Here is a 23912-nt window from a genome sequence, read left to right as displayed (position 1 = left end):
AAACATAATAATTGGATTTTTATTGAAGTTTGTTCGAGAAGAATTAAGATCAAGTGAACAGCAACATGGAAACAGAGGACCTTCTGGCAGCTGATTGGCTGGAAACAAGAGGAAGGGGCTTAAAAAATGCCACACGCACACGCACACACATACACTGTAGGTATAAAAACAACACATTAACACACGTGTGTGAAGCTTCCGTCGAATCAGATGTGGTTTGACAAAACCGAGGCGGGAAGCAGTGGACATTGCGAAAGGGCCTGATTGGATGCCGTCTCTCGGATTGTTTCCACAAACCTTGAACGCGCAATGAGCCCAATCGTTGCGATGTTAATAAACGATGAACGTGACGGAAACGCCAGTCTTATATATATTCAAAAGTCTACATTAGAGAAAGAAAGAAAGTTAAAAGCAGAAAAGCGTTTACAGAAGCTTATTTACAATATTGGAGCGTAACCGTGTGAATGCTAATGATGATGTCATCGTTGATGATCATGTTAATGATAATGTCAGCACTAGCGTGAAGGCTTCATCGCGAGCATTTGCGTAAGAGTGGGAATGCTAATGAGAATGCCCAAATTGTGTCACGTTTACATTTACATTTTAGCTCATGATGACATCAACACCAGCATTAGCAGGCTGCAGTAGTGCTAAGAATAATGTCATAAAGATGAGATTATTATATCATCTAGCATTCGCTATTTAGCAAATAGTGATGCCATTGCCAGCATGTGTGTGCTTCAGAACGAAAATAACGCCAAAATTGCGTCGCGTGAGTATTATTTTAGAATTAGCGTTTTAGCTAATGATGACAACATCACGAGCATTAGTGTGGCCGCAGGAATGGTAAGGATCACGTTGCAAAGATGGTGTCATTTTAGCATTTTAGCGACTGATGACATCATCACTAGCATTTGTGTGCTATGGGAACGAAAATAACACGAACATTGCGTCATTTTGGAATGAGCATTTTAGCGAATGACGACATCATCGCTAGCATTTCTCTCACCGCAGGAATGCTAAGAATAACATGGTAACGATGACCTCATTTTAGCATTGAGCATTAGCAGTTCAGGTAATGATGACATCCTTGCTAGCGTCTGCGTGGCGGTGTGAACGCGAACATGATGCCGTCTTAGCGCGGTTGCGTGAATGTTCCAAAATGGAGGATCGTTCGCCACGGCAAAGCCCTTGTGGTGCTGTTCGCCGCCACAGCAGGAGGCGACAGGAAGTGGACAAGCAGGGACAGGAAGCGGTCCTTCCGCAGTCAAACGGTGACCTCGTTGGTCCCGTGATGATGGCCCCCGCCGAACTGCAGGTGGTCCACGGTGTGCGTCCGGCGCGAGGCAAAGGCCTGCCTCTTGGCGGTGCTGGCGTGCGTGTTGACGCCGAGCGTATTGTAGGCGTCGCCGGGCTCTGACAGCATTTTACCCATGCGGTGGCGCTCATGAACAGGCGTGACGGGCATCAGCATGTCGGCGTGGGACATGGCGCGGGCCATGGCTTTCTGCCGGAACTTGTCACGGCGCATGGCGGGGGACAGCAAGGGATCCTGGGAGCGCAGGCGCTCGGCCGACAGCAGCAGTTCCTCCGACGGGTGGCGACCCGCTCCGTAGGCGGCGGCCGCGTTGCCGTACGACGGGAGCCCGTAGTCCCCGCGGTGAGGCGTCTGGGGCGGGGAGAGGACGTGGTCCTGGGACATGGTGCGCTGGACGCGGCGAGGACGCTGGCGCTGATGCTGTTGTTGATGATGATGATGATGATGATGGTGGTGGTGATGCGGCGGTTCGTCGTTCAGTTTGGCCACGTGGGCGTGGCCTCGACTGGCCAAGTCCGCGTGGTGACGCTTCCTGGCGTAGAAGTCGTCCACTTCCTTGTCACCTGACGCACAAAAACATTGGCGTCACACGCTCACTCTGTCAATGGCGGGGCGAGGAACTATGTTGATGCGAGTTGAGGAACTTCATGCAGTGCTTTGCTGCCATCCTGTGACATTTGTAGCAGATTAGAAATCTTGGTGGGGGGCATCAGTTAGTTGCAGATTTTTGCTTTTCGTCGCAAGGACCGGTTCCTATCCCCGCCGAACGCAAGTGAACAGCGATAAAAACATTTACGCCATATAAAGTGGAAACTTGACTTATGAGTGCGCCAAATGACTTGTTTTTCTACCTATTGCTTGATTGATATTTTGCTTACAAATAAATTTAAAAAATAATGATAATAATAATAATGAGCATTCTTATTCCTATAATATTTTCACACTCGTTTGACGGATGAGTTTTGATTTTAGAGTTCCTGTTATGTGAATAAAAAAAAAAAGCATATAGTATTAGCATTGTATGGTGTGTATGTGTGTGTGTGGCGGGGGGTGAATTTACTTAAGTCAGACGAGAGCGTGAGCTCATAGGAGGGCGGCAGGTGGCTGAGATTCTGGAAGGATCTGGACAGCGACAGGTCGTACGGCTCGGTGGCTGCCGTCAGGATGTTGTTGCTCCGCGGCGCTCGCTCTGCGAAGAATGAACATTTCGTATCACGATTATCAGGACAGAAACGATCATCGTAATCAGAATCGTCGCCATGCCACGACAAGACAAGACGAAACAAAAAGTCATCGCAGAACTTTGACAAACGGCAGGGTTGCTTTAAGCAACACCTCCCGTCTCGTCACGTTGTTGACGACGAGTGAGTTCACAAAATGCGTTTCAATATCATAAATGCACAAAATTGTCATAAATCTTGCGTTTCTTTGCTTTGCTTTCACAAGTTCGATACTTAGATAAGTGTATATTCAGTATTTTTGGAAATATTCCTATTTTTAAAATGTGATTATTTTGAATGAATCAGCAAATTATTGAACGCAATAAAATGACAAAAGGAATAGATACATTTTGTATTAACAGTTTGAAATATGATAGTTTTTCAGTTGCATTTCATCCTGAATGCAAAGTTGAAAAAAAAAAAAATGTTGCAATTTTTTGCAATTTGCATGCAATTTGTTCATCTCATTTTCCTCCAATGAGCTGCCTGCTCAGGGGCTGTTGGGCGGGGCCTGCGAGTGACGACGACACAAAGACAGAATGGCGGCAGCGGCGGCGGTGAGGAGGACTCACCGTGTCGCACGTGTCTGTTTGCTAACAAAAGCCAAAGAAGAAGTGTCAAGGGACGCATAATACATCAGCGCAAGCAGATGCAACAGATGAGCTTGGAGCAATCTGATCGGATGCTAAGCTAATAAGCTAAGTGCTATGATCGTTTGGCGATTTCTTTTTTTTTTTTTTTTTTTTTTTAAACAATCATAGCACATTATAGCAAACACAAGACACCAGTGCCCGTAGTGGTGAGGAGAAGCATAGTTGATGACTTCGGGGCAATCTGATTGGATGCTAAATTAACTGCCAAGATTGACCGGCAATACCGCGACATCACTGCTAATATCTATTAAAAAGACGTTTAGTATGTATTCTCGCATCCAAGCTTTCAAAGTGTGCAGAAAACAAACAAACAAACAAAAGAATTGCTTTTTGCTCTTACCCAGCTTCGGCGTGAGAGCGGTGAGATCCACGTGGCTGTGCTGGTAGTCATGGCGATGGTGGTTTCCTGCGGGCACAATACAAACACGCAAAACACACACACAAACATTACCATTCTTGCATTAAACGCAATAATGCGGATTCAGTGATGTCACAATGGCACGCTGATCTGATCGGCTATTGGTGTTTACGCTGAAAAGTGCAACAGGAATTTGAAATGTACAATGGGATGACAACACAGGAAGTAAATATAAGCAACAGGAAGTTGAAATGTCAAATGGCAATTCCATTCCAGTGGTCGCGTGCGTCCTTATTTGGACAAGACAGGAAGTTGAGATCTACGCTCCCGGGGGTGGCGGAGCGTCCGGCGAGGATAATCACAGATTTATCTGATGTCTTCTTTCTTATGTCAGAAGGAACATCACACAAAGCTGCCGCTATCCTCGCCGAGGGTCATGTGACTCCGCAGCCACGCCTCCACGAGTCCGTCGCGGGTCACGGCGAGCTGGCCGAACCTTGCCGTAAGCAATCGAGTTCTGACAATGAAAGCAACAAGTGGCGGGATCGCAATGTTGTCGCAACTGAAAAGACGAGGCCGGGAGTCCAAAGCCTGCTGCAGGAAGTCGATGCGCACATGATTAGAATGCAACAGGAAGTTGAAATGCGCAAGAGGAAGTCGAAATGTTCCCGTCACAGCGGGCATGTGTCCGTCAATCCCGCCAGCGAACCAATCAGAAAGTTTATGACCTTGCCGGGAAGTCCCCGCTGACAGCCAATCAGGCGTCTCGCTCGCCTGCCGATGAAAACGAGCCGAGTGGCATTTGCGCGGCAGCGCTGTGAGGCCGTTTGGGTCCGCGTTGACATTTGCGGCCACCCTGCTACGCCCGCTCGTTGACATTAATCACCAACGTGCGAGCGGGGCGCATATTTGCACTCGGGACTATTTCACGGATGCCAAAAAGATCCGACACAGCCGTGGAGCCTTTTTCTCCTGGATGCGGATCAGCGTGTGAGCTACTTAAAATAACCGCGTCAAAATGATCTACCTACATGATCTATTTGCTTATTTGTTTCATTATTTATAATGCTGTACATGTAGTAAAAACATTTTAAAAAAAAAAACAGAAAACACCACAAACCACTCAAACAATACTGAGTCTCATGCGGAGTCAAAAGCCAAACAATAAAAAATGTGTTCGGAGACAAGTTTTAAAAATGGGCGGAGAGGGAGTTGGCCGCATGAAAAACTCAAGGACACATGGCTCAAATTAAACAGGAAGTCAGCCATTTTGGGCAATTCCACTTAAACATTAACATTAAAACAGTAGTTTTAATGAGCATCACCAAATTGGGTGGACATATGTGTCATGACAGGACACAAAAAAAAAAAAAAGTACTCCAGGACCCACGCCAGAAAAAGAACAGGAACTCGCCAATTTCTTTGAGTGATGCAAGCCAGCGGGAGTGGTAAAAAGCACATCATTTACAAATTCAATTTATGTCCAAAAACGCTTGGCGCACTAGCCTCAATGTACACATTAATTGTACATGTGCCATGTACAGGAAGTAGAGGCAAGAATTGTCGGGTTGACGCCATGTTGCAAGTAAAAACAAGCCCCAAAAATGAAGGCACTCTGCTACGTCTTTGATGCCAAGACTCCTGCTGTCAGTTTTCACTTTCATGTCGTACCCGTTTGTCCGTCTTCCGTCTTGCTGCTAATTAGACGCTCGCTAGCTCCTCAGCAACATTTTTTCATGTAAAATACATCACGGAGCCGGAGAGGAGGCCAGACACGCACGCACGCGACGCGACGCGCACGCACACACCGGGGATTCAAAGGTGCAAGGGAGTTAATGGACCAAGTGATGAGATAACGAGCCCCGGGTGCCACACGGCTTCCACTCGTGTTCGAGATCACGAGTGATTATTAACAAAAAGTATCAATAAAATGCCCTACACAACCTGACTCATAACATTATTTATGACACCGTAAAGATGCAAAAGACTTTTTTTGTCATTTGCTCCCAGCGCGCAAGGAAGTAGCGACTCTGCTTGTAAAATATTAGAATATCGCTTGGAATATTTATCAAAGACATCTTCGCAGCCCGGAACAATCCATCGCATAATAATCATCAGGACTCGGTGAGTGCTGCCTTTGCGCGTGCGCTCGCACAGCAGGACGTCACCACAGCAAAAACAAGACAAAAAAACCCCCAAAAATGTCAGGAACAAGACAAAGAAAAAAAACTTTCAACCTCCTCCTGCTTGTTAACTTCAATCTGAAAAGTGAGCGCACGTTCAAGTATCCTGCTTCCTGTTTAAATGTCATGGCTGCGAGCGTGAAGCCGCTAGCTCTAATGCTAATGCAACTAGCCTATAGTAGGCAATATAGTGAATGGAAAATGTGCAGGAGAGGCAAAAAAAAAAAAAAAAAAACAGGAAGCAAAAGTGTGCAAATTGACAACAAAAAAATCAATCTCACTTTTGTTGTAAGCGTTTTAGACGTTAATGACTGAGTGTTACTTTGAGGGGACAAGAAAGTACACGGTTGTACACGCTGTACACTGACTACTTCACATTATTGCAAGTCTATTTTTACGTCTTTTTTTGCGCAAGTATCAGTCGTTCCACTTAGGTAGAGCATGTCAGTACTCTTGCCACCTCTGCCTGAATGAAATAGACTCACGTTAATTGTCAGCATCCCACAATGCAGCAGCCAAGTGAGTAAGGCACGCGAGGAGCTGCTTATGTGCTGAAAAGCAAAAATTAGGACCAAGCCGCACAGAAGTGGAGCACATGCACTTTGTTCTGCAGCGAGGACGCAACGACCCAAATAGCGTGCACCCAATCACCTCGTTTTTTTTTTTTTTTTAGTGTGCTGCTCGTCTCTGGTGACTCAAGACAACGCTGAGGACACCGAGATCCACGCAGATTTCGACTTACGTTCACGTCTTTCCTTTCTTGGCGCTAAAGAGTACATCAACTCAATCAGAAAAGTTCACTTGTTGTCGTTAGCAGTTAGCGGCTAGACGTGGCTTGACAGCCAGGGGCCGTGACATCACATTGCCTGTACAAACGTCATAGCGCTTGGTATAATGCTAACATAACTGCACTAGCGCCCCAAGCTAAAACACTAACAAAGTTCATCATAAAAGCAGGAACGCGGCAGCCGCTCACATGAAAGTGAATGGAGAAATGCATGAGATGCGCACAGGAAGTAACGATGGACAACACAGGAAGTAGACAAGTGCGACCCGGGAAGTAGGGATGGGCAGAAGTAGAAGAAGTAGAGTTTGGTGTGGCAAAGTGGGCCAGGAGTCGACGAGGGGCAAAGATGCCATTTCGTGGCTGCCAAAGCCCCGCCTCCTGCCCCCCTCCGCCCCTCCCCTCCGGTAAGGAGGTCAAGTGCTCTTACGGGGAATTTAATTTGCTTCGCTCTCTCCCTGCAGCGTGCCCTCTTCCTCACTTCTCACTTCTTCTTCTCTGTGTGACATTTTTACCGACACACTAAAGAAGGAAAAGAAAAATGACACCATTCATCGACTGGCACACTTTCAGAGCATTTTGTCAAAGTCCACTTTTTCGTGACAGAACAAAAGCAATCGAAGAACTAAGCAGTTCATTTGATGGATTTATGACCCTCGACTGGCAGCCCAATACACCAGCAAAACACATACATTTCCAAATACATTAAGGTACATTTATATTGTCATAAAATCCAGATTTCAGTGCCGGATTTATGACCTTCAATGACAGCCTCACTCGCAAATAAAGCCATAAATCTGGTACAATACTAGTGTCATCAAATATATATGCTCACGTGAGCAATAAAATCAGGGTTTTATGACATTATCAATGCAGTTCTTGGGAGCAGGGCTGTCAATCAAGTGTCATAAATAAATCACTTTTTGAAAATTACAGCATCAGCCACAAATTAGCTTTTTTTTATTACCTGTATTTAACTGATTAGCATATTTTGACACGACTACATCGGATTGCTTAAGCGTGTTTCATGGAAATTGTTATCGTTGACACATCTGTCAAATATTATAGAGTCAACGAACCCTAATTTTGATGTTCACAAGTGAGCGTTTTATGACATTGAACCCCAGATTTATGGCCCTAATGGTGGGTGAGCCTGTCCATTAAGTTTTTCATTTTAGTTTCTTCTTTAACGCTCTCACTCGCTGCTTTCTCTTGACATGTGCTCGACAAAAGCATTTGTCCGTCCTTGTGGACACTACCGAGCTGTCAATCAACACGTCGCCACGAGCCGACTGAATACGACGAGCAGCGGGGGTGAAGGTGCTTTGAAAACATTTTACGGTCACGTGTCGCTTTTCACGCGCTTGTCATGATGGCGCCTCTTCACAGGAGACCTTCGACACTTTGGATACCAACCGCAGAAGAAGAAAAGAGCGTGCAAGGTGTACCTGTATGCGAGTGAGTGTGTTGTGTTGTGTTGTGTTGTGTGTGAAGAGCAAACATGTTTGCCTTCTGAAAAAAAGGAACCTTCCCCCGTGTTCAGTGAAGTCCTGACAACAAAGTCAAATATAGAAAAAGGATGGACTGTGCGCGGAAGTGACAATAACAAACACAAACACAAACACACTCACAAACAACACATGTGCCTGTCACTAATGTTTAGGAACACGATGCCAATGTCAAACATTGGGATCTGTCCCAAAACTTTTGTTCAACACACAAAAATGAGGAATCATAAAAAAAATGATCTGTTCTTTGGTCACCATCCGAAAAAAGCGAATGATCAACTCATGTATAAAAAGGAGCAAACTTTTAAACAAAAAGGTCTCGGTCAAATTTGCCCCACAAAATGTGAACATGGAAAAAAAAAAAAAGACAACTCACACAAAAATACAAACAAAACAAAACATTGAATAAAAGCAACAAAAGAGAAAGCAAAAATGGTCTCAGATGATAACGCAATGTTAACAACTCAACAAACAGGCCGTGTTTTTGTTTTTTTTGGGGGGGGGTCGAAAGGGTGCGCGTACACGACGTGCGTGCTAGGCTGCATTAGCGCATACGCTAACGCTAATGAGCTGGTTCGCATGCGTCTCACAGGCGTGAAGAGCTTAAAAGCCTTCGAGTTGAATTGATTCCCGAGGTCACATTAGAGCCGCAGCATGATGAAATATGACTTTATTGAATATTACAATCAGGAATGCAACGATGGACTTGTTTGTTTGACACGAGCGAGGACTCGCAGCCTTGTGATTCACCCGTAACCATTTCGTGAGATTTCCAAATCAGCTTTGACGCGCCTCTCAAAGGAGAATTGTTACGTTTGTAATGAAGTTCATTGAACAGCAACTTGACGTTTGCACGCACGTTTATATTCACTCTCATCTTGACAAGAGTGTTGTGACACACGGAGAGCGTCAATTAATTGGGAGTCACTCCGGGATCAATCAAACAGGATTTGACTGGAATTGCAAACAAGGAAGTCCAAAAATGGATGCAAGGAAAAGATTTTGGCTCAAGTCAAAAGGGAAAGTCTGACTTTGATCTTGACTTCCTGCTGCTTGTTTACATGTTGGACTGCTGCGAACTACACTGCAACTGGAGCCCCATTCACGCTGACCGAGTGTTCTTTCCTCTTCTTCTTTTTTACAATAATGTGCTTTTGACGTAGACTATGTCCAAAGCAGAGCCGATTTATTTCTTGTTCATTTTTAAAAGTCTCCCGTACACACTGAAGCCTCGTGATAAACGAGGGAACTGCTGCACAGGCTACAGCAGAATGGTATACATGATAGAGTATACATTAGCACAAGTACGGCTGAAGTCGAACTCATGCTGCTGCTGCTGCTGCTGCTGCTGCTGCAGTATGACCCAAAAAGGAAGCAACAGTGGGAAAGTGAAAGGAAAGAGAAAGGAAAGAAAAGCGTCCTCATGTGGGCCAGCACAGATTGTGTGCTTCAGGGACACCACAGGCTCAAATAGAGCTTCGCTGCATGGGAGACCAACATTTACAAAAAAAAAAAAAATAAAAAAAAATCACATTTGGAAATGCAGCTTCACTTTTCAAGCAATGTAAGCAGAACGTCAATAATAACAGCACCAAAATTCATTGGGGTAACTAACAATTGGTGAAAAAAAACATAAGTTTTCTTGGCGTTGCGCAAAGCTGCTCCAAAATAAGCGCAAATGCAATCAGCGCCGTTGTTGTTATTTTCATTGTTGTTGTCGTCATCTTGCCGGTCTCCTCGGGCTGACGATGATGATGTTGATGATCCTTCGCAGCCCCCAGATCACAACTTCAATTAATTTCACAGTCGGCAGCACCAGCACTCATTTACTGTGCAGCACGTGTGCGTGTTGGTCTTGCGTGCTTCTGGACAGAAACTGGCGACATGAAGCACAGCATGAAAGGAATTTGGGGGAAATTCAGCCCTCGGAGCCAGTTTGACTTGGATTTGACTTGGCACCGTGGATTTTGGTAGACCTGTCTATCAGGATGAGACCCACAAAAAAAATCTTCAATAAGCCATCCTAATAAAGATACAGGACATCCGCAGTTTTGCTCTAAAGTAGTCATTTAGGCCCACTTTGTTCTTTGGTCAATGTAGCATTTGGCATTTTTTTGCAAAATTCAGCCCTTGAAGGCAGTTTGAGTGAGCAAGATGCAATTTGGTAGACGTGTCGAGCATGAGGAGACCCACAAAAAAGTCTCTAGAGGCCTGAAGTTGCCATTTTGGCTCAATTTGTTTGTTTAGAATTATTTATTTTGTAAATTCCGCTCCTGAAACCAGTTTGACTTGGTAACCTAATATTTGAGATAGACCCACCCAAAAAAGTCTCACGAAACCATGACATGGCCAGGAAACAGCAAGTGTGCCATTATGGTTGAAAGCAGACATGTTTGGTTGATTTGGATTATTTCCAAAGGTCAAACAAAGACCTTAAAATTTTGCCAGATTGCTACTGAATTTAAAGTATGCATAAGAGACAGATGGATCACGCTAAATTGTGTTCCAAGCCTCAATAAAGACAGTCCATGCCACTGTTGAGGGCGTTGCTCATGTTTTTTCATGAGCAATGAAAAAAGATGATTGAGAAAAAAAAAAAAAAAAAAAAAGTACAGTATGTATACAGTCATGTTCCGTCTAGCTCTGGTGAAATGAAGCATGCCGCTCTGTGTGTGTGTGTGTGTGTGTGTGTTGGTGTGGGATGAAGGGTCACAGGAAGCGAGTGGGCAGCGGCTTCCTTCATTCACAGCAAACATGACTAATGACGCCAACCTGCCGGTGACTTCAACTTTGGACGCAATCATCAGCATCCTTTGTGTGCACATCATTAGTGCGTATGTGCGTGTGAGCAGTCTGATTGCAGGCGTACACCCACTGACAATAGCCCCTTTGTGCAAAATTGCTACATCAAAGACAGAAGAGAAGATGGTGCATTTATTGGCCTTTGGCTTCCACCCTGCAGTCGGCTCTTCGGATAATGACGTGACATCGGCACCGGCGTCTGATGTGACAAATCAAACTTCACAGCCTTGTTACAGCATTTCCTTGCTTCCGCATCGTTTATGGCCGCAGGTTCGTGGGGGGAATTCGATGCAAGTTGTTCACACTTTACTTCCAGTTGGTGTCCCGATACTTTTGTCCAAAATCCACATTTTCATCACTTGCTGAAGCTGTTTCATACATTTGTCCAAAGTAGATGTTCACTTCCTGTCAGTGTCCGGATCCTTTTGTCCCAACCTGGACTTTTCTTTGCTTCCTCTAGATGTCCCAATATTTGAATCCAAATGCCACATTTCCTCAAGGTGTGTCAAAACTTTTGTGCAGACTCCATATTTTCCCTTCCCATGGGTGTCCCAATGCTTCTGTCCAAAGCAGGCATCCCTATATTTTTGTCCAACTCCACGTGTCCACCTCCTGAAGGTGTCCCAATACTTTTGCCCAAACTCCACATTTTCACATCCTGAAGGTGTCCCAATATTTTTACTCAAACTTGACTTTTTCCACCCGCACTTGATGTAGGTGTGTCGACACTTTTGTTAGTTCCAAATGCCACGTTTCCTCACGGTGTCCCAATACTTTAGTGCCAACTTGAGTTTTCACTTCCCATTGCCGTCGGAATACTTTTGCCTTTACGTCCCAAAACAAGCATTTGCACAGTACACAAAAAGTGTAGCTGTTTTCACTGCACTACAACACATGAGTGTGTAGTTGCCCATACATGTCCTTGCGACGGTGTCTCTCATCACGGATATTGACGTGGCGCTAATGTGCACGCTAACAGGATTGAAACGTGTCAAATGTGACATTCGGCCATCGCTGACTTGGGACGGCGACCAGCACGCGCCGCACGTTATTCCGGCCTTAACATGCATGCGATGAATGCACATACATATTATGTGAGGCTGTTGTCATGGCAACGTGTTTACATTCCGACTCCCTGCCTGCTTGTCATGTGCTGCTTATGATGCTTGCTGCTCGGGATTCATGCGGTCCGTTCGCATGCCGGCCCACACAAACACGCAGAATTAACATTGTTCAATTCTTGAAAGACACTTTTAGAACAATACAAAGCCATTTAAACACAAATTGAGAGAGAGCAAGAGCAACAGATCAATCTACGATATAGCGGGAGGGTGAAAACTGAAGTGCAATGCAGCAGGGGTTTTCTGTATGGACGCAAAGCCGCACAAGACACGCGTGAGTCCAGCGATGCAGGAAAATTGCAGCAAGGTCACCGCAAGTGGATGAGGAAGAAGGGGAAAAAAAAAAAAAAGGAGCTTGAGGTGGTGGGTGTTGGGTAACAATCCCCTCAGGAGCATCTTGTGAAAAAGTCCACAAGCAGGAAGCACACGGTAACCGGCCATATTTAGACGTGGAACCGTCATGTGCTAGCCAACAATGCACAATAAAACAAACAGCTTCTTTCTCCCTTGCCAGTAACTTTGAAAAACTTGCAGACTTTTCGGGTCAAATTTGACAGCAACGTACGCACGGTAACCTAAGGTCATTCTTTCGCCCTTCATATGACCTTCATATTTACGAATGCAATTGACTGGGCCAAGAACTGTTGGCGTCACCCCCACATTTGGACAGGTTCCACTAGTCAGATGCATCTGTTGATCTCTTCAAGGGCCGCGGGCAAATCTCCACCCAGTTAAAAAGTAAAAGAGCTCAAGAATGAGAATAGAAAGCTTGTGTTGTGATCGGTAGAAAACAGGCTGCAGTTCACAGAGTGAATGGTGAACGCCATGTAAAAAAGCCTCTACTCACGGTGCGTTTCTTACTTGTATTTGTGTCAAGAAAAGATTATTCTGCCAGCCAGAGGGTTGGGTCAAAAATGCAAACTCTGCACATTGAAGACAAATTCCTTGCAGGTTTGTCCCAAACTGTGATTCTGATGTCAAGTGAACATGGATCCAAATGTTAATATGGTCCTGAACAGAGTCAGAGTCAGAGCTAGCACGAGAACCTGAAGTGGGAGAGCACAACCAGCCGACACAATTGTAGTTACTCCAAACATCACCTTGATTTATTAAACGTGATTTAATTGTTTTAAAATGTCACATGATTTACTCTCACCCAGCAGCAGCTTTGACATTTTCATATATATATATATTTATATACATATATATATTCATGTGTGTGTGCGATATATATTCATGTGTGTGTGCGTGTGGCCTTTCCAAATGCTAATTTAATTTGTTAGTTGAGTCAAAGTAATGGAGCAGTGCCGCTTATTGATGGAAAATTATTTTTTTTTTATAATTTATTGTTTATCAGGTTGTTTTGGGCTATAAGGTCACTTTTTTGTGTGTTCATTTTAAAAGTATGCTGCAATTAAATTCATTTGGTCAGGATAATTAATTAGACGGAGAAAAATAAGTACAAAGTCGCAACTCTGTGTTTTCCAACAAGAAAAAATAGCACTTAATAATAATGAACTTCACAAACATACAGTGATGACATCATTAATTAGAATGCCAAGACTCAAACCGTTTTTGCCACTTTTCTTTCAATTCAATAGACATTGTGCTGCTCCTTCTGGTGTGTGCACTTTGGCCAGACGGTGGTCGCAACTCGCAAGGATGTTATAATATTAGCCGTTCTTCACAGAGGATAAAGAATATACGCCTTTGAGGACTGTTATATTATCAATCTACACGTGTCAACATTTGGTTGAAATATCAGCGCAAGACCACAACCGTGATCCTACTGTGGCTTGACTAGCCTGTCTACGGTGTTTTGCATTTTCGGTTAGCATTAAGCTAAGTGGACTTTCCAAAGGCAAATCTGTGTGGTTGTTTGAAATACACGCCTAATTCAGAGAACCAATTTCATGAGCGATGCGCCACAGCACAGTCTGGGGGGTAAGTGGGGGAGTACATTTGAGGGAACAATTCTTGGACGTACCGTACGAGACGGGGACGTCCAACTCATTCTGCCAGGACATCTGCGCCGACTCGTCGACGGAGTGCTGCGCTGTAACAACCCCAAAAAAAGAAAACAATGAAGAAGAAGAAGGCGCATGGATGAGAAGCTGATGAATCAGAGCGGAGAACAATGGCGCCCGCCGTGATGCGTTCACACTCGCCGCTGAGGAAGTGTCACTTTGTCACACGCAAGATGCCACTTCAAGCTTCCCCGTGAACCAGCTGGCGGCAGAAATACCAACGCCGTCCGCACCATTCCAATGGCCGAACACTGGAATGCGTGACCGGGTTTATGCCAGCTTTGAGCACCTACGTTCTGCGCTCAACTTGAATAACTCTGACTTTTTGGGTCCGTAATTTTGCTCACGCATGTTCCCGCACATGCCGAGCCCGAGTGGCATTGACTTCTAGCGGGTGCTCTGCCCAGGGGTCGAGTTTCCTTCCTGTATCAACTTTTGTCTCCCAAAAAAAATGCCTGCGTGGTGGAGAAGATTTGGGCTGATTGATTGGGATTAAAAAACTACTAACTAACCTTTCTGAGGATTTTGCGAGGAAGCCCTTGGTGCTGTTAGCTCTTGCTCCAGCTGTGCTAGTGTTGTCACTTATTCAATTCAGCGTACTTCAGGGACTTCATTACAGCAGCTCGAGAATATTTCCGGACACAGATGATGACTCGGCATAAACATCGATCCGCCCCCGCCTATGTTCGGTAGACCTGCTGACGATCTTGTCAACAATTAGAATAAGATTTGACGTACTTTCAAAAATACGCCCCTCAGACTTGTTTCAGTGATTGACATGAAAACCGTTGGACATGTCGATCACATCCAGACGCACCCAAAAAAGTCTGAAGGACCCATGGCTGATATTGAACAGGAAGTCAGGAATTTTGTTTGCAAAAGGCCAGAGTGAGCAAATTCCTCCAGAGAAAATGTTTAAAAATTAGCTCGTCAACAGTTTTACTGATCGACATCAATTTGGGTGGACGTGTCCATCTGAACACGACACACCATAAAAGCCTCAAGTACACATGGGCCAAATTGAACAGGAAGTCAGCCATCTTTATTTGAAGCAGCCATTTTGGGCGAGTTCCAAGGCTTGCACAGAACTTTGACAAACTCCTACTTTGGAAGTTCCCCAAATCAGAAGTGAGTATCCTCGGTGACGCTAATCGGCCAAGCTTTTTTACCCATGCCGTTCAATGTGGGCGGAACGCAGATTCAAAGTTTGAGTATTTTTTTTTTTACGAATTCTAGCAAAATAATACACATTTAAAAAAAAAAAATCTTGGTTACCTTTGAGGTGTCCTCGTCCGAGCGTCACAAAGCCTGACGAGATGAGCATGTCGGCGCCTGCGCTGTGAATGGGCTCCATCCCATAATGTCCTGCTGAGACATATACAAACACACAGATATGAGCTGGTAACCATAGCAACATGATGATGCCATCACCACATTAGGTACACCTGCAAAATAAGAACGAGCACAGTGTGGAGGAGGTTTCTTTCTATTAGTGTTTTTTTTTAATGAAGGAACTGAGTCACTTTGGACGCCTTCCACCTTTTCGCCATTGAGAAGCTGAGTGGCCGGACAATCAAAGACATGCTGTGTGGGGGCGCACACCAATTACACCCCCAAAAACATACTTGTCTTCTACCGAGCCAGCATTAATCAATAGCCCGTGTACACACACAAGTGAGCATGACAGCGTTTGAGCGAGGCTAGAGAGAAGGTTTTATGCAAATGAGCCAAGGCTTTCCCTTCAAACATTGAATTCATATTCGGTCGTCTTTCACAAAAGATCAGCTAGGCCAGAAAGGTTACAGGATACATATTTTGCCAATTTCTTTGCGACTGAAAAATCAATCTCAGGTGTGTTGTTAAAATCTTTGCCATTCCAGGGTCACAAATCCACAAAAGGATCAAGAATGGCAACGCACTTAATTCATGGCTTGAAATCGCTCGGTTTTGGATGGGCGGTACTGTCTCATGCAGATGATGAGTATGGCGTTTTTATTCCAAGACGAGCGGCGGGTGGCGCGAGGGCTACTCGGTCTTGTCAACTTAGCCACATTTTTGTTGCCATGACAACTTGGGGCGGAGTTAGGGTGTTGCGACGAAGCAAGTGTGCCTCTGTGTTGCCAGCTGCTCTTGTGGCTATTTACGTCTTCTTCTCTTCTATTTGACGTCTACTTGACTGATGACCACAACACAGAAAGTCTGGCACGTCAGAAATATTTTGGTTTTTTTGCACAGTGTGACTTGGTTGTTGAATAAAAAGTTACAAAATTATTTTTCCAAGCATAAGGGTTAGGGGAGCGGATGTGGATATTCTTTTTTTTTAAATGGTAATGCCGCTAATTGCGTTTTTTTTTTTTACTCAAAAACAAACAAAAAAGAACACCAGTGGAGAGAAGATGACTTTATTTGATGAGTCACCCAAGTGTTGTTTTCACTCGCAAAAGCGAAGTCATCGAGCGATGACGTTAGCGCATTAGCCTTTTAGCTGGCACGTGGCTATCGAAGTGTCACGTTCCAGGGAGGTGAATCTGGGACGTGCGAGTAGGCCACTCAGCGAGCGGCCGAGAGAGCGGATCCCCGGAGCTCCGACGCGCGTCTCGTGTTTAACTCGTCACGTTCCCGAAGGGCCACAGTTGGCCCGTGGCTGTCAATCAAACAACGGCGCCGTGGAAAGCGTATCCTCAATGTGCAATTTATGATCCGTTTACGTGCTCTGTCCTCACTAGTAAGACAATTTAGTGCAATGAGATCATACTTGTAATAGCTTTCCCCCCATTTGTGCCACTTTTGGCCTGCTAGTACAACTTGAAAGCAGTTTCAGCATTTATTCCAATCCTTGACATGAAGCTGGCCTACCTACTAGTGATGACAAAGAGTGTACTAGTAGACTACTAGCATACTAGTAGCATCGACAACTAAGTGCACAAAGACACACAGACAAAGGAACAGAGGGAGAAACGGTGGAGTTACCATGGTTGGAGGACTTGGTGTGCACGGGCGTGTAGTTGTTCTTGGAGGTCCGGACGGGCGTATCGTCTTTGGGCGACCCATCCATCATGGCGTCCATGTTGTCGTGCTCGTATTGGGAAATGGGAACAGGGCCCTGCTGCCTCAAGATGTCCGCCAACGCTCTGAAATCAAACATGGACGGCTGCTGGGAAAATAATCCAATTTCACTCACGTAAGTGCTCCTGCAAAGGGCAAAGATGTTGCTACATGAACTGTCCACGAATGTTGATGCACCGTTTGTGTGGAATGGTTATGGATAATGTATACGGCACCGTTGCGTTTTGGTATAGCGTTGATGGTTTCTACAAGTGCAAAGGGAGGTGTTGGTAGTAAGAGGTGAATCAGGTCAGTTAGGTCGTCACTGAAGGCAAACACATGGCCCGCCACCACTGCATTTTTCTCCTGTGAAATATGTGCCTTGTTTTAATAATAACAGTAACACACTGCGCTAATGTGTTGACATGAAGCTGCAGGTAAAAAGTCCTGGAAGTTGATGAAGTGGAAGTCGTTACTGGCATGTTTTGCCAAAGTGTGTCAATGAGGACCTAAAGCCAGCGCGTACTCCACATTTCCCAGCAGCGTGTGTGACTTTGGGAGCCTCTGTGAGTATTAATAGTGTATCCCTTCCAGGAGGAGAACACTTTAGCTCAGTCCGCCATCGCTAACACCAGCTAACACAGGCCGCCTGATTCGCCGCATCCCACTTGGGCGCAATGTGGAGCGAGGCGGGAAATTGGCGAAAGGTTTTGAGCAGAAAATACAAAAAGGACCACAACATTGTGTGTTGCCACCTTCTGACGATCCTCAAATACACGTGTGGATGAATGTCAAATGCAGCGGGGCAAACAAGTGAGCTCTGAGGAACATTGCAAGTCTGCGTTGATGTTCCTTGACGGCCAAATAGAAACCAAAAAAAAAAAAAACTTGATGTGTGTGCTTCCTGTTTTTTTTTTTGTGTGCCATGTACTGGAAATGACAAACATAGCACATCACAATTAATACATTAGCAGTAGGATATTAGAAAGAATATGCTAGGCTAACTGTTAGCTTATGTGGTAACTACATCAAAGTAGATGTTATTGTTATTGTGGGAACTGACCTGTGAGACATGTTATACAAACACTCAACAAGCAAGAAGAACAGTGACTGATGCCGGCCTCAGGCTACAAAACAACAAAAACAAGGCTAAGAAAAGGCTTTTGATGGAAAAATTAGCAATATTTGACAGATGTACAAGTATCAAACACGCCATGAGTGACGCTGACTCACCGAATTGCTCAGTGCCGCGTCAGATGGCATCTTGCCACCTTTTCTCACGGTCACACTTTCATTCTGTCTGCCCCAATCATATCCACTATTTTTATGCGACAGGAGCTGAAACTTCTCCGACTTCCAACATGTTGCGATTTCTCACCCTCGTAATTGAAACTACAAGCCGAGATTGACTCCCAAATCTTTATCTTCCGCTCGAAAGCCGAAGCGATGTAACGTCGCCATCTACTGGCATCTGATAATCATTACAGTGGTTTACAAAGCTGAATTTCACAGACAAGCTGGACAAGAAGGACTCCTCACACAGCCATTTTCTTTTTGTACTGATGTCAATTGATGGTGTACCTAATCAAGTGGCCGGTGGACATGTGATCACATCTTGTTCTTCTCCTGCTTCTATTTTGGCCAAATTGGGTCCGTCTGGCCCATGACGCGAGTGCAACATGAGAAGGCGCGCACACAGGCACGCATGCACGCACGCACACACACACACGCACGCACGCACGCACGCACAGCGTGCACTCAGCCAGGCAGGCAATGCATCTCTTTCTCTCTCTGCTGGATACAAAAAGCTGATCAATAAGGAGAGAATTCAGCGGTTTGGTTGTGCGTTGAAGGTCACACAAAGCAAAAGGTCTGCCAGCGCCTCAACATTCTGCTCAGCCGCTCGCTCGCTCACTCACACAATCAGTCACTGAGAGGACGGAACACAATTAAAGAAATTTGACTCATTTGCTTTGGTAGCAGCGGCTTGCAGCAAAGTCACCTTTTGGGAAATGGATTTGGGGGACTTTTCTGGAAAGTCTCTGAAAGTGAAGCGCTGGGAATACTTTCTGGATGCGCAGTGTTTATCTATCTTAATGGACATTGTTTTTATGAATTGGCGAAAATCACAAAAACAACTTTTTTTCCTCGTCATTAAAGGTGTTGTGGACAGAATTTCTGCAATGCTGTAAAATTGTACACACAACACCCTATAATGAAAAGGTGATTCTTAAAAAAAAAAAATTAAAATGGATTAAATTAATTGAAACCGATGTTGTCCCTCACACTGTAAAAATGGAGGCAAAAAGCACTCACATCTGAAGCTGTTCTAGTGGCTTTCCGTCCGTGTCCCAATACTTCTGTCCACACGGTGTATGTTGTGTGAGTGTGTTTGTGCGCCTTTGACGTGTGGTCACGGCGAGTGACTCAGCTGAGCTTGGGTTCGCGAGTCATTTAACAGGGATGCATGATGGGAGGCCGATCAGGTGCCGACGTGCTCAACTTGGCGGCCGCGCTTGAGTCAACACTGACTAAGTCGTTGTGGTTTCACACAAAACAGTACTACGCTGTTTTCTTCCCCAACAACAACAACAACAACAACAAGTCATAATTTATGACTGTTGGTCTAAAGACACAACGGGGGCCCTTGTTTATGTAAATGTACTTTATGATAATGATTATTTTATCACGGCATTTCCCTTCTGGGAATCGAGAAAGGATATCTGAGCAGAACTAAAGACTAAGAAAATCACTGTCTTTGCTGTTCTTCTTCAGCACAATACAAACCACACTGACTACAAATGTAGTGTGCGTTTGTGTGCGTGTGCCCGAGGTGAAGTCGTCATTGCGTCTTTCATGTGTCGTTACGTTTGCGCGGGTGATGAAGACGAGCCGGCCTCAGGACTCAACACGCTGTCGTTCTACAAACATTTGCAGCAGCGAGACTATCGATGACATTTTGCGTTCCGCAGGCTTCTGGACATGCGCACACGCGCGAGCGCGCACACACACACACAGTGTGACGCAGGCCTCATAGCATTTTAACATACTCGTTTTCATGATGCAACCGTTTGTGAAACCTACAGATTGTGGCTGATTGGGAGTATCGAAATTGCGGCTCGTCATCTCTGCCGATACTGGAAGTGATCGGATGTCGGCATGAGACTGCTGAATATGTTATCAATCTGCATATTCCATCTTGAAATTGTGAAGGTTTTCCCTTCTCACTTGCTTTGATGTCTCATCATCGCTTCGGGAAATGTCGATACAACTCGGTCAAACGCGTTCACGTGACGTCACGCTTGACGGCAATTACGTTGTGACTTCACTTCCTTGATTTTGAAGCGATGTCGCACGTGACAACAATTTGGCCTTTTTGATACGATCTGAATCTTGCCTTGATTTTGACCTTTTTCTTTCCTGACCTGCGTTGTCGCTCCTGGAAAATTGGCGATACAATGTGATGTCACACTTGCCAACAACTGTGATTTATTAATGCGCTTGTCATCTGGCTCAATTTTGCGAAAAAAAAAAAAAAAATCACCTCAAGTGTTTCATTTCCATTCTAGTGACGATTGGTGGAAAAAATGCCGCGAGTTCTGATTCCCGCCGTGCGCGTTGGCCCACCTGTGCACGTTCATCTCCTGGGGGGTCTTGGTGGCCTTGTCGTAGGCCACCTTAGCGGAGATGCCCACGGCCACCACCAGCGCCACCACGCCGCAGCTGATGTAGACGGTGGTGTTGGTGCGGTCCAGCTCGGGGTCGTAGGCGTCGCCGGTGGGCGCCGGCGAGGGCGGCTGCGTCTTGATCCAGTCGGGCGTGTTGTAGTTGGTGCAGACCGTCTGCTCCAGGCGCTTCCCGCGGTCGGCGCAGCAGAAGCGCAGGAAGCAGCTCCCGCAGCAGAAGCGGTGGTCCGTGTTGTTGCAGCCGAACTCTTTGTCGAACTGGCCGCTCACGTCGTAGTAGCCCAGGCAGGTGTCGTGTTGGAGGGCGGGGGCCCGCAGCTGCGTGGCCGCGCCCCACGCCGGGACGGCCGTGCTCCCGCTCGCCCACTTGGGCTTGGCGGAGGTCCTGGCTCCCGGCGGGGCGGCGGCGCCGCCTTTGGGGAGCCGCTTGTTGGCGGGGGCGCAGTCCGCGTCCGGGCCGAGCAGCAGCAGGAACAGGGGCGGCAGGAACGGCAGGAGGGGCTTCATGCTGCCCCCCCCCGCAACCTCCCCGGCGCGGACTCACTTCCGGGAGATCCTCGCGGGCGTCTTGAACGCGGGTCCGAGCACGTGCGCCGCGCCGGAACCTCCGTGCGCGCGCCGCCGCATCCTCCGACACGCACGCGCGCTCGGGATCGGGCTCCTGCCTCTGAGACAAGTCCTTCACACCAGGACGCAAACACTTGAATCAATCATCTCTTCATCATTAAACACCGCACCATAGTCGTTTTACTAGCGCACCCTAGTTGTTCTACTAAGCAGAAATGTCATACAGTAGGGGAAAAAAAACATCACTAGGCAGGCAGTCATTTTACTAGTGTGCAGAAAGGTCAAACAGTAATTGCAAGAAAAGATCACATGTGAGACCGTCGTTCTACTAGTACACCCTAGTCACTCTACTAGTGCACAGAAATGTTATACAGTAGTGGAAAAAAAAACATCACTAGGAGTAGGGCAGTCAATGTATTACTAGTGTATCCTTGTCATTCTACTATTGCAAAGAAATGTCATACCATAGCGGACACTATTAAGAAGAATCGTTTTACTAGTGCACCTTTCTAATATATGATACAGTGGTGGAAGGCAGTAGTGTTGTAATAAAAAAGCAACAACAACACTAGTAAGACAGTTGTTCTATTAGTGTGCCTCATTTGTTTGACGAGTGTGCAAAAAGATCAAACAACTGTGGGAAAAGCACTACTAGTGTTCCCTAGTCATTGTACTAGTGTGCTAAAATGTCATACAAAAGTGGTCAAAATGTCACTAGTGACAACATGGAGTTGTTCTACTAGTGTACCTTAGTAATACAGTTGTGGAAGCAGTGTCAAAAGCAAAACTAAAAATGACACTAGTAAGACAGTCATTCTACAAGTGTGCAGGTGTGTCAGACTATACACTAGTAGGCAAAAATGTCACTAGTAAGATGAAATAGTCCTTCTGCTCGTGCGTTTTAGTCGTTCTGCGCTGCAATGTTGTATCGCAGTAATCGTAGTAGTAGTGGAAGGCGGCATGAGTAAGACCATGGAGTTATGCTACGAGTGCACCCTCGTCACTCCATACCAGTGGCGCAGAAATGCCACACCATAGAAGAAGTAGTCGTGGAAGACGGTAGTGGGGGAAAAAAATGTCAGTCGGAAGAAGATGTAGTGGTTCTACTAGTACGCAAAAATGTCATAGAGGAAGGATGGAGTAGAAAAAAATATATAACGCTGGTAAGACTGTCGCTCTACCAGTGCGCTGAATTGTCTTGCTCGTGCAAACAAGTTGATGGTAATGAAATAAGACGTCACTTTGCCCTCCTTAAACGCTTTCAAACCACCCGAAAAGAACAACGCAAAAGAAGAAGAAGAAGAAGAAGAACTTACCAGCGGCTTGACTGCCCTGATGAGCAAACTGAATGAGGAGGGAAGGAGAGACCAGACCCCTCCTTCCCTCTCTCCCTCTCTCTCTCTCTCTCTCCGACGTCATCACTCAGGTGGTGCCGCTTCCCTCTCTCCTCCCTTGGCGGCGTGCCCGTTGCTCCTCTCGCTCCCGCACCTCCAGACTGGAAGCAGAGAAGACAAACAGAGATGCTGCTGGCACCCACACCTGTTTACACACACGCGCGCCCGCAGACAAGACAGAGAAGAATATACATAAAACTGTTAGTGATGTCATGATTCACTGAGTTAGTCTGTGATGTCACAAGTTAGTTCATGATCCACTGCTGATTTATGATTGATTTCCGTAGCTAATGACTTCTTTTACGATCCACTGAGTCAGTTTGTGATGTCGAGGAGCATCGCCTTGGTTTACTTTGTTTACAATGCATCGACGTGATGTTTATAGAGTTAGTTGGCAATGCCACGATCCATTGAGTTAGTTAGCTATGCCTCGTTGGGTTATTTTGTGATCTGATGATCTGTTGGCTCGGTGATATCATGACGCACGGCGTTAGTTTGTGATGTAACGAGTTATTTATGATCCATTGAGTCGGTTTGCGAGGTCATGATGCATTGAGTTAGTTGTTGGTGTTATTACTTAGTTTAAGATGCGCCGAGTGAATACGCGGTGTGACTCTTTGATTGATTGATTGTTGTGTTCATGATGTCAGGATGCATTGGGTTGGTTAGCGAAAGACTAAGAGTTAACGTGATCATGTCAAGATTCCACATGTTTGTGATGCCGTCCTCTATTAAGTGATAGAGTGAGTTAGTTTAGGGTTCAAGGAAGTTAGTTTCTGAGGCACTGGGTTTGTTTGTAATTGTGTAAATTTGCGTTTCATTGAGTTAGTCTGATCTCATTCTGCAGAGATTTAGTAAGTTTGTGATGCATGGATTTAGTTGATTTGAATTTTTTTTTTACTCTCTGGATAATTTGCAGTCCTTCTTGTTTATGTCTATGGACCTGTAAAAACATGGATCTTCTTTGGTGTGTGATTTTGATTCCTGCACTCAAATAATCAGAGTTCAAATCACATTGGATTGAGTGGATTAAATAAAGGGGCTTTTTTAAAATTTTTTTTTTTACTTGTGTCGTTTTGACATGCTTTTTATTGCGTTTGCGGATCACAAGTCCGCCTGCCTCACCTGTCGATGAGCTCGGCTTGCCTCGCATGAATTATTTAGCCAAACATTATGCAAATGAGCAAAGACTCCTCGCGCATGCAAAGTGTTTTGACATTTCGATGAGACTCATTTTGTTTGTTTT

At 45.4% G+C, this 23912-nt stretch overlaps 1 protein-coding gene across 6 annotated transcripts in view; it reads right to left on the bottom strand.

Annotated features, from left to right (window-relative positions):
• shisa6a (shisa family member 6a) overlaps window positions 1–23912 on the bottom strand; it is a 47508-nt gene continuing 23596 nt past the window's right edge. For 2 of the 6 annotated variants that reach the window (XM_086056688.1, XM_086056687.1), the window contains exons 3-11: window positions 22589–22811; window positions 20647–21384; window positions 16945–17105; window positions 15250–15342; window positions 13935–14003; window positions 3532–3597; window positions 3111–3131; window positions 2379–2507; window positions 1–1881 (exon numbers count right to left, since the gene is read on the bottom strand). In XM_086056688.1, the coding sequence (XP_085912814.1) occupies window positions 1268–1881; window positions 2379–2507; window positions 3111–3131; window positions 3532–3597; window positions 13935–14003; window positions 15250–15342; window positions 16945–17105; window positions 20647–21212 (1719 nt within the window). In that variant the 5' untranslated portion in view covers window positions 21213–21384; window positions 22589–22811 and the 3' untranslated portion in view covers window positions 1–1267. The remainder of the gene's footprint in view (window positions 1882–2378; window positions 2508–3110; window positions 3132–3531; window positions 3598–13934; window positions 14004–15249; window positions 15343–16944; window positions 17106–20646; window positions 21385–22588; window positions 22812–23912) is intronic. The other 4 variants (XM_086056690.1, XM_086056689.1, XM_086056691.1 and 1 more) reach the window with 3 other exon arrangements.

Source organism: Filicampus tigris, chromosome 16 (assembly GCF_054856515.1).
Source record: "Filicampus tigris isolate MCC_2025a chromosome 16, RoL_Ftig_1.0, whole genome shotgun sequence".
In the NCBI taxonomy this organism is placed as follows: domain Eukaryota; kingdom Metazoa; phylum Chordata; class Actinopteri; order Syngnathiformes; family Syngnathidae; genus Filicampus; species Filicampus tigris.
Note: the sequence above shows the minus strand (reverse complement) of the source record. Positions and strands in the feature narration are given on the sequence as shown.